Source organism: Coffea arabica, chromosome 3c (assembly GCF_036785885.1).
Source record: "Coffea arabica cultivar ET-39 chromosome 3c, Coffea Arabica ET-39 HiFi, whole genome shotgun sequence".
NCBI classification, from domain to species: Eukaryota; Viridiplantae; Streptophyta; class Magnoliopsida; order Gentianales; family Rubiaceae; genus Coffea; species Coffea arabica.
The window spans coordinates 38444531-38455833 of NC_092314.1; the positions used below are offsets into that span (position 1 = coordinate 38444531).

Consider the following 11303-nt stretch of genomic DNA (forward strand, 5'->3'; position numbering starts at 1 on the left):
TAGAATCCTAGTTAATTAGTTATAAAAGTAGTTAAAACATACCAAAACTAACTAATAAAAGACACTAAAAACACATAACATATATATACTTATCAGGAAGTTTATGCTCATTTTATTTATTCTCTAATTTCTCGTGTTTGCTTGAATGAGCATGAATTCTTTGTAAACAAATATGTTTTTAAGTATTTAAAAGAGTTTTGAGGAGATTTTTATCGTTTGTTTCACATTCGGAATATAGCATAGTGTGTGAAATGAGCCTAGTGTAGAAACAGGGGAGAGAAACTGGCTTAGGAATGGGTTCACTCATAACCAATTACAGAGCCAGTTCCATTGTGAAAATTTGTTAAAATTGCTAAAAAAAGCTTCTAACCAGCAATTGGTTCTATAATGGGTCCTATTAGAGCTGGTTATAGAGTCGATTAGATGTGATGAAAGCTTTAAAAGCAGTTGTTCCATTTGTAAATTCATTTTGTGCCATTTTTCTCCTACACTTTTCTCTTCTTTTTCTTTGTCGAAACTGAATCACTACCAACCCTTTTAGCAAATCTCTCAAATCTTCATTTGAGCTTGTTTTCCTTAGTAGATCTTGCTCTTAAATCACTCTAGGAGCATCATAGATCTTTTCTAACCTAACAAAAAGCATCAAAAACACCTCAAATTTTCACTTTGAACTCAAGTCTTCAAGATTTCAATCCGCACAACTTGGGATTGTTTTCGGGTGAAATTTTTGGGGGGGTTTCAATTCATTTGCATCTCTAATCCATCTAATGCAATTTTGAGATATGACTTCTTCACCAACTTCTTTTTGTTATAAGTGGGTTTTCTTGAGTTTTCTTAATTTTAAAATTTATGACAAATTCTTGCATGGGTTTTACTTCTAAAGTATTTTAGTAACTAGTTGAGCTTGTAGTGATGCTTAAAGTAGGGGCTTGATGAATATTTGATAAATTTGAGAATTTTTGGGTATTTTATTGAATTATTTTCATTATGAATTTGAAGAATGTCCCTTGATGCAAATGATGGTGCATGAATGATTTGATGAGTTGGATTGTTTCATTTAAGCATGCTAGAGTTCATAGTTTAGGAAAATATGGAGAATTTGCACGTGTTAACTTGCTAATATCTCAATTTTAGCTAATTTGGATTATGAGCTTTGTTGAGTTGTAAATATATTTGAACTTTATTGTTAGCTTCATATGATATAGTTATCATGTTTTAATGTTTTTGTGACACATATGGAGTGGAGTTTGACTGAATTTACACCTTAACTAATTATTTTAGCTTAACTTCGGAAAATGATAAGTTAGCGAATTTCTTTGGAGAGGTGGTTGACAAGTATTTGATGGTAAGGTTTTTCTTGTGTGCTTAATAAGTGATAGAGTTGTGGTGATTAATTTGTTGAATAGAGTAATATAAATGCATAAAGGACTATATATTGTATATAGGGCTCTAATTTAATTTTCTTCTTTTGTTCTTGTTCATTTGGGAAACACTATAAAGAATTCCTTTTACCCGTATTTCTTACCACTTTGTAGGAGATGGTGCAATGCAAGCAAGTGAATGGCAAGAAAAATAGTGAAGTTTCTTCCTATTGAGTGTCTAAATGACTTGTGGTTGAAGAATCGTCAAGTGAAAAGGAAATGCAACAACAAGAACAACAAGAGCAAGAAGAGCCACCATTACCAGCACCACCACCTTGCCACCACTAATCTTTCTTATCTTTCTTCACCACTTTATTGTTCACCAGCTTTATGTACTATTAGTTTTTTATGTAGTGAAGTGTTAAGTGTGTTCATCTTCATTTTGATGTGAACAGCAATACAGTTGACTTTGATGACGATAGAGGATTAGTTTCCACAGAGTTGCTTTGCCACCATCACAAAGGGGAGTTTTTTTCCCTAACTTTCTTTTCTTTTCTCTCGCATTGAGGACAATGTGATATTTAAGTGTGGAGGAGGGAATTGATATATTGGAATACTTTAAATGTGATATGTATGTTTATATTGACATGAAAATGGGTTGTGATGTGAAAATTTGTATATTTGGACTTGTGCTGATAAGATATTGTACAAATTTTGGGTTGCTAACAAGGAGTTTGGTCCTTTTATAAGGGAAAATTCTGTCAAAAATTTTTCAAAATTCTCCAAAATTTTTCAAAATTATGTCCAAATATGTGAAATTTGATTGTTACGAAGTCAACTACTTTTAATTAACTCCTAGTTTTGGTGAATTACACATTTACTTTGAAAAAAATCATGATTTTAATGATGGGAAATGCCTTTGATATGTGTATGATTATGTTAAGTTAGGAAAGTATATCTTGTTAAGTGGAGGAGATTGTGCCTAAAAGTGCATGTTTGATAATTTTCTTCATCTTTATTTGGAAATGTGAATTGTCAGATAAATGTAACTTATATGTGAGCAATTTATCCTTTAGTTATTTTCCTTGGTTCTTGTTAGTTTTTGTGGTAAGAGAGGATTTTATTCTCGCTTTGTTGAAAAAATGAAAAAAAATGAGAAAAAATGAAAAAGGAAAAAAAAAGGAAAAAAGATGAAGAAAAAAAATAAAAAATAAGAGAGTGAATAAATGTGACTTTCTAGCTTCCAGAACTCTTGTACTGAGTAACCAAGGGGTCTTCGCCTAGAAATGTTGACCTTTGCATCAAAAAAACTTTTCTTGTCAATCGAGAACATCTACTCTACTCTTAATATCTGATATACTCTTACTGCTCCTTAGTCTATTTTGGGAGGAGGGAGGGGAGGGGAACCCAACTAGATCAATTGGCCGAAATCGACAAGGGCTAAACCACTATCAGATCAAATGAGTGCACCGCATCACGCACCTTGGATCAAATGAGTGCACTATGCACCCATATGGATTTGGAGAAGGCACATAGAGTGGCAAAGTGATGGGAGGCAAAGTTTGAACCCTTGACCTCCTATCCCACAAAAACCTAAGTCTTTTGTGGTGGCGAACAACCCAAGGGGTTTTGGTTGCATCAAAAAGTATTTGAGTTAGGTAATTGTTGAGTAATCGACAGTTTTCATCTAAAAATGTCAATTTGCCACATCAAAAGACAATTTTCCAAAGGAGTTGTGAGTGTATATATATAGTTAGAAACCCCTCTACTAGTACTATTTACTATTATGATAGTGAGAACATGGAGAATGACTTTAGGGAAGTTGTATTACGCATATGTTACACGGGCCGGGTCGCATGCTTAGTCAAGTTGGAGATAAAGAATTGAGTCGATTGTGTTATCTTTAACGTACGATAATAATGACAAGTTTTATTATAAGTACTTGTGACAATAATAACAATTTTATTTAGGTGTTTCTTCTTATTAAAAGAGTGAATTTGAATAAGTAAATGTGTTTATTTCAAATTGTTTGAACCTTTGTTTGTGATGATTGTTTTGATTTGCTCCAGGACAAGTAAAGGTTCAAGTGTGGGGGAGTTGATAAGTGCCTAATTTGGATTATATTTTGTGGCTATTTTAAGGATTCTTAACCTCTTTTTACTTGAAATCACGAAGGAAAGTGTTTGTATATTATTAAAATTTGATGTTTGACTATTGTTGATTAAGGATAAAACTGTTGTCCTTTTTTACTTGTTTAATTTGGTTGTTTTTATTGGGAAAAGGACAAAAGGGCTTGAAAGAACATAGTCGCTAAATCAAGTGAAGAAGCGAGAAAGTAGTTGTGAAATAGGGTAATGTAACTGGAGGTAGGATCGGTATTTTTTTTTGTCTCTATTCTACATCTACTCTTACTCTATACTAGGGAGAGAAGGGGATCTAAAGGGGTCAAAGGAGAATCTGGCAGGAACTGAACCACCACCGACTCAGACGGGTGCCTACGCACCCGCTAGTGGAACATTCTGAAGAACCTCGGATTTTTAGAATGTAGGTCAAGGGACCTACACTCAAGTAGAGCCTTGAGGCTCTTTTGGTGGCCAACCACTCTAGGAGTAGTTGGGTTGGAGATAGGACCAGTTACTAAACTAGTTATAAGGTAGGAAGTTTGTTGCGAAATCCACAAGAGGAATCAGCCTTGTAAACCATGGAGACTTGAGCCGGTTCCAAGGCTGGGTGTGCAACCAAAATTTTCAGCAAATTGTATAACTTGTGCAAGTTTATTCTTTTTGAAGTCATTTTTTCTTGCTTTTGTTTAGAGCATTGATAAGACATTTTGGTGGTTAGAAGCAAAGCTCAAATATCATCTAGAACCACTTTATGTCACTTCAAATCTTCTTGATTCCATGGAAGCCACAAATATTGACTTATTAGAGTTATGGTCATATTGAAGATACAAGAAGAAAGTTTGAAGATTTCTCTATAAATAGGAGCTGGTATCTTCTCATTTAAAGCTAAGCTTGGGAGGAAGGGGAGGTTGAATACACTTCTTCACTTTAAGATGTAGTTCTTATATTTCTTAGTTTAGGTAGTACATGATAGTTTAGATTAGTTAGTTTATCCTTTCTTGTGTATTAACTAGATGAAAAAGAAGTTGAAGAAAGCAAAGAGGGAGCTTATGTGACATGGGTTATTCTATCTTCCCAACTCTTTTTCTTTTGTAATTGATTTAAATTTAGTTAATATAAAAGTTTGGATTTTATTTTTGTTATGTTTTTCTAAAATTTCATACCTAGAGTGAGGAATTTCATTACCCTAGGAGTTTCTATTATTATTTTTATTACTTTTATTTCATACATGTATTGTAGATTTAATTTCTTGTATTTGTGACAGTCTAAATAATAAAAGAGTTCAAAAATGACTGGTAATTGAGAATTTTTTTTTGTAGAATAGACATCTAATATTCTCTATATTCAATAAACGATCTATATACTTATAGAAAATTAGATATATAGATTTTTGAAATTTGATTTATGTAGAGTCTCGTCAAGGTGCATGCATTTTTTACGCAATTTTCTGGGGCATTATTGGAAAAAAAAAGTTTGAACCCTAGCCGAGATACTTTTGTCTAATTCAAGGGTGTTAATGTCTTTTGACTAAAAAATATGTTGGTCAATTGACTGCCATTGTATAGACTAAACGTCAATACTGCAAGGCCCGCTACATGTGAGAAACTGCATTGTCAATCACACTCGAGATTACAAGTGACTTTTTAACCATCAAATATCTCAGGTTTTATGGACCGCTAGTTGAGAGACTCGAGTGGGGCTAAATTAATGTTCTGCACTATGTTGCCAAATGCTATGGATGTTTAGTATACTTAACCCATTCAAATGCATACATGAAACAAGTTGCAAAATGTCATTTCATATAAATTTATAGTTCAATTTTTTCTTTTTCTTTTTCTTTTTTTGGATTACCGAACATATACGTGCATTTGGAGTTTTTTGAATTAATTGAGCATTATGCAGAGGCGGAGCTAGAAAGGAAATTCAGTTGAGGCAATGTTCATATATGAAATTTTACTAATTATAATATGCAAAATTGTTTAACTAACAATATACGTCAATAGTTATTATGTGCATAATTAATATACAATTTCGTCAACATAACAAAATCTCTCAAATCACAATTCCTAATAAAGGATTCATCCACTTCTCCTCTCACTATCCTAATAATTTTTTTTAGATTTTTGTTATGATGAAATAAAAAATGAGAAATGTTTGCGAGTTCCAGTTTGTAGCGCAAAAAGTTTTTTTTTTTTTTTTTTTTTAAAAAAAGCCTTTTCAAATAGTTTGTGTACTAAGAGAACATTAGACTAGATGCATAGATTAAAAAGAAGAATAAATGCAAATTGAGTCTCTTTCTTTATTTAGATAAGGTAGTGTCACTAATTTTAAGTGTTTTAAATTATTTTGATACAGATACATATAAACAAAGTGTGCACTACTACTTTAGATTTTGTAGTATAATTTCATTTAAGTGTGGGGCAAACCTACAATTTTATATGCATATATTGAGATTTTGGTAGGAGAAATTCTCTAATACTTAAATTTTATTGAAGGGTAGTAAGGCCAATTTGATTTAATTGTAGGGGCAAAATTATAATTTTATATATAGATATGGAGTTTTGGTGGGATCATGGGGCAATTGCCTCCACTATCCCCACTTTATCTCCGTCCCTGACATCATGTACGTTCAAAGATTATATTGTGAGCAAACTCGAGGCTAGAGGGGGTTGTGGCCTCACAAGTTCCATTTCCGACCAATTTAGCCTAGGGTGCAAATAAGTTGGAGTCCGATGTAAATAAATTCAGATAAAATTATAAACAAAGCAAAGAATTGTGCAGAAAAATTTACAATAACCATTTTATCCTGAAATGAACCGGTGAGGCGAGTGTCCAGGCTCGAGAACTAGTATAAATTTGAAGCCCCACTATCAAAGTCCTCACCACTTCATCCACTGAAGCAAATTAGTACAATACTAGTTTCGGTGAAACCAATGGCCTCTTCAGGGTATGCTAGAGTTCTCTTTTTCATTGCCCTCACGTTTCCTACGTCCCTTTTTGGTGCACACACTCCACCTTCTTCTTTTACTGCATTGAATCAGCTCAAATATTGGTCAGAAAATGCCCAAGGCACCATGCCTGGAAATCTTCTGTCCAAATTATCTCCATTGAATAAGGAACAAGCTGAACGTTTGACTTCATTAGTGTCCAAGAAAAATCTTCCTTTGGATTCAAATTATTGTTCTGTTGCGAACCTAGCTTGTTCACCCAGATCACTCGTTGTAAATATGCGGGCTTTTGGTGCTTACGGCTATGGCAGAATTAGCCCATCGCTGGTTCAACATGTTGATCCTTCTTCTTTCTTCGAAATCTCACTTCTCAAACAAGGAAGCATGATGCATCTCTCAAACTTGGAAAACCAATTACCTCAACATTCATTTCTTCCTTCTCAAATTGCATCAAAGTTCTCTGTTGTGGAAAATGACCTACAAAAGTTATTTCCTCAATCCTTTAAAAACCCACGAACAAAAGATGCTATTCAATCCACTCTTATTTATTGCAATACTCCTCCTCTTAAGGAAGAGATTCAGAGCTGTGTAAAATCGCTTGAAGATATGGTTGAATTTGCAAAGACTGCTATAGGTACCAACCATGTGGTCCCATTGACTACAAAAAATACAGAGGGCTCTGGAAAAGAATTTATAGTTGGACATGTGGAAAAGCTCAAATTCAAAAAAATTGTCTCATGTCATGAATTTTTTCTTCCTTTTGCGACGTATTTCTGTCATTTGCTGTCCAAAACTGAAGCCTACGCAATGGATGTTCTTGAACCTAAGACAAAACTTCCAATCAACACAGTCATGGTGATATGTCACATGGATACTTCAAACTGGTCCCCTAATCATGTGGCCTTTAAGTTGCTGAAATCCTCTCCTGGGAAAGTTGTAGCATGCCATTGGGTGTTTCAGAATGATCTCCTTTTCGTTTCTGCAGAAGAGGACTAGCCAGACTATCAAGCTCTTATGCACGGATATGCAGTAGTCGTTATTAAAGTTTTGATAAATTTGTATTTAGTTTTCCGAGCGCTGTGCCAATTAAGATGATGGGAATAAATGTGTGACTTATAGTTAAGTTTTGAGTGTGAGTGGCTTTGTCAACCAAGATGTGTAATTTAGGAAATACTCTGTGATTATTATACTACTATTGAATCAGGATTAAGTTTGGATTCGTTTATTTTGCTTCTTTTGTTTCTTATTTCGGTTCTACGCATCATCGAGAATGAACAATAATTGAAGGGATAATTGCAGAAACCTCCCCTGCAGTTTTGACAATTTCGTTGAGCTTTCTTGAGGTTTCAAAAATTACACGTACCTCCCCTAATTTTACACTTTCAGTAACCAAATCTTAGAATAATATTGGCTTGGTCGAAAAGTTAAATGAATACCCTAAAGCGTGCTCATTGAGTAAAGTTTAATTTACTTTTCTAAACGATTTGTAAAATACTTTTGCACAATTATATGAAATGGAAATTAAAACTCCTCAAAAACTTACGTTTTTGTTTGATAGCAACTACAACAAAAATTGTTTATTATGATACAATACGTTTGATGGGACTTTACTAGAGATTTAAATTTATCTTAAGATAGAGAAGAAAGTGTTGCCAGGATTTTTTAGAGTTTGTGGATTTTTGCAGTGTTAGAACTACCATAAGTTGGTAGTGGTTCTAGGCCAGTTTTTTTGTGAACTATTGTTGTTTTTGATACCAAAGAAAAAAAAAAGATAAGCTAAAAAGTTGGATCACATTCACAGTTATCGAAAAATATCACTAATTTGACATTTGATTAAGATAGAGACTAAAAAAATATTGATAGTTCTGTAGTTTTTCTAGCAAAATGTATAAGGGGTCTTAGTTCCAGAACCCCACAGGAAGAAACAACTATTTATGAGGTGTCTTAGTCCAATAACTTCTACCCAGAATACAAATGAAACAGATGATCATGCTCTATCCTTAGAGCCACTTGAATATAAGGCAATCAGTGCCAATTGCCAACCTCCCGTGCCAATGTTTTCTTTTTCATCAAAAAATAGCAGGAACTGTGCCAATTTTGAAGCAGAAAGGGAAAAAAATGCTCAAGCAAAATTGAAATCAAAGGAGGTTGAGTTTCACAATGATAAGAAGAAAAATGATTTTTTTTTTAGTGTAAGTGGGAGGAAAATGAAAATATATAAAATGAGAAATGGCCGCACTCCTTGCTTTTTTTTTTTCCTCTCCTCTCTCTGTCGGACAAATTTACGCCCTTTTTTTTGTAGTAAAGAAGTATCGCAATTTTTAGTTGCATTGGCTGGCAATATTGGTGAGGAGAATAAGGGGCAAATTGGACAACAACGTAATTTTGTAGGGTTTAGTAACATATTAGATCTGCTTGCACACAAATTTGTGTTTGGCTCGATTGGCCAACAAATTCAATCTTGTTTTTGAATTTCATTTGTTTTTCGATGATCAATTATATTTTTTTGTTTTTCATATTCAAATGAGTTGAACATGAGCAATAGAATTGCTGTTGCAAATTCTTCATTTTTTTTTTAATTTACTAGTCATGAATATACTTAGCTCAGTTTTTCCAGAAAAAATAACATAAATCTGTAGGTGAAAACTTGTTGAAGCAAAGAGAAAAGTGAAGGACCGAAATGCATTAATTTAGATAGATTTGAAACAATTTGTTGCTTCGGCTGTGAGATTGCAAAAAATGGAGAAAATGAAAAAAAGTACTTCATTTTCCTAAAGTTAAAAAAATGGTAAATCTCTCATGCACTGACAGTGTAATCATGAGCGGATTTAGATGCATGTCACATATATAAAATTTGGTATTTATATTCAAATTAGGTTAATGTGGCAATCGTCGAAACCCATCGATAATGTAAATATTGACAGTGTAAGAAAGATTAATCTTAAAAAAAAAAAATAGAGCAGAAGAGTGGAGCAGATACTTTACTTCAAAAGAAGAATGTGGTTATGCTCTATTGGCACTGTCAAAAGAGTTGCGATTTTTTTTTTTTTAAGTTTTAAAAAAAAGGGTACGAGGTCATTGTTTAGATAAAAGGGTTGTGGAAGTCTTTTTAATAAATTTGCAGACAATGGGTATTTTGTCCAAAAATTTTAAACCGATAAATTTCGGGAAATTTTCGGGAAAATTCATTACTATTTAGCAGTCAAAAACTGAGGTTGACTAACGAAAGGATTAAAGTAACAAAATAAACGTTAGGAACTACAGTACAAAGCATCCCAAACGTTTAGTGAACTTACTTTTAACCCTAGTAAAAATGCATTAAATCATTTAGAGTTGTCCAAATTGTCCATAGGTCAAAATGAAATACTGTAAAAGTTTTGAGTATCAAACTTGGGTTAATCACAAAAACTCCGCGCCCTAGGTATGGGTGGTAATGGGGCAAGGTTGCTTTTCTTATTCGTGTGTTTTATATTTTAAAGTCTCCCATAAAATATGTTTGCCATGGTTTGCTGGGTTAATTGCAAAACTCCACCTTAGGTATAGATAGTTTTGCACTCCTATCTTGTCCTTGTCCTAAAAGAAAATTTCATGGGTACCGTACTGCTTCTTCGGCTTGAGTGCAAGGGAGATTGCGAAAAGGAAGAAAAGGGGGATAGAGCAGGACAATAGAGCCTGATTTGTGGCAAAGTTGTGGATTGGCTTTGTAAAATGAAGCGAGGAGTAAAGTTGATGCTGTGGTGGTGAGAATGAAGAAGAGACGAGGATGAGAAAGCGATGTCGGACGGTTTAGAAGCTAATCGGGGTGATGTTTCTGGGATCTTGATCACTGATACTTGATATATGTTTTTCTTGGTATCTTAGCAATATGGTAAATGGAACAATACCCATTGTCAAATATTGGTGTTTGTTTTCTGTTCTCATGCTTGAGAACAAGCACAGTTTAGGTGTGGAGGAAATTGATATGTTATAATTTATCTTTTATTTTATAATTAATTTCCCCTATTACCTGATCCGATGTGGATTAATTATCAGATTCTACTCACTTTTGAAAATTTACATTTATTACAGGAAGTAGAACAAACATACGATAACAAGTGCCAATTTAACAGTCATCAGGAAAGGAGTTCAAGTAGCAACCCTTATTCCAGAGGCATTTTTGGGAATAGGGGGATTTTTCCTCTTTTGGTAATTGCCGAAGAGAGAAGAGACAGAAGAAGACCTGGAGCCTCCCTTTTCTTCCGGGGAAGCAGCTGCAAAGTAGAAGATGAAAATTAGATAGGAATAGATAGAAACAAGAGGAGACTACTTTAGCTTGAGAACTTTGACTTTTCTTTTGGTCTCTTAGTAGCTTTTCTTCCCGCATGTCAGGAGCAATTGGAAGACTTAATCACTCTCTGTAGTTTACGTTTTCTTTGATTAATTGAACGAATTGAGCTTTCTCAATCGGAGGACAATGGCCGCTACTTTCTCTACAGTTTTGTGTGGATTTTTCTTATCAAGGATGAACTAAATCCCTTTTTCTAGTCAAGAAACAACAGAGGCTTTGGTTCGTCTAAAAATTGTGAGATCGATTTAATTTTATCTTTTTTCTCTTATTTATTGGTATTGGCATATTCTCCGCTTGAGCGCTTATGGTTGTTTAATTGATTGATTATTATGGATCCGGATAGTGAATTGATTTAGTAACCTATTGTCAATTAGGGCATTAAATTCGTAATTGTTTAATTGCCTTGAAATAATGACAACTGGCATGATTGGATTTGTGTTAGGAGAATACGCGGGCTAATTTAAAACAACTCTGGTAATGTATTATTTGGTTAGAATAGAACTTCTCTTAATACGCAAGGCAATTGGGGAATTAAATCTTACGG

General features: G+C 33.8%; 1 protein-coding gene across 1 annotated transcript; it reads left to right on the forward strand.

Annotated features, from left to right (window-relative positions):
* The first annotated feature begins 6417 nt into the window (after window positions 1–6417).
* LOC113735907 (polygalacturonase non-catalytic subunit AroGP3-like) lies at window positions 6418–7428 on the forward strand. Its single transcript, XM_027262874.1, has 2 exons — window positions 6418–7066; window positions 7232–7428. Exons 1-2 carry the CDS (start codon window positions 6418–6420, stop codon window positions 7426–7428), a joined length of 846 nt encoding a protein of 281 aa, XP_027118675.1.
* The last annotated feature ends 3875 nt before the right edge of the window (window positions 7429–11303 follow it).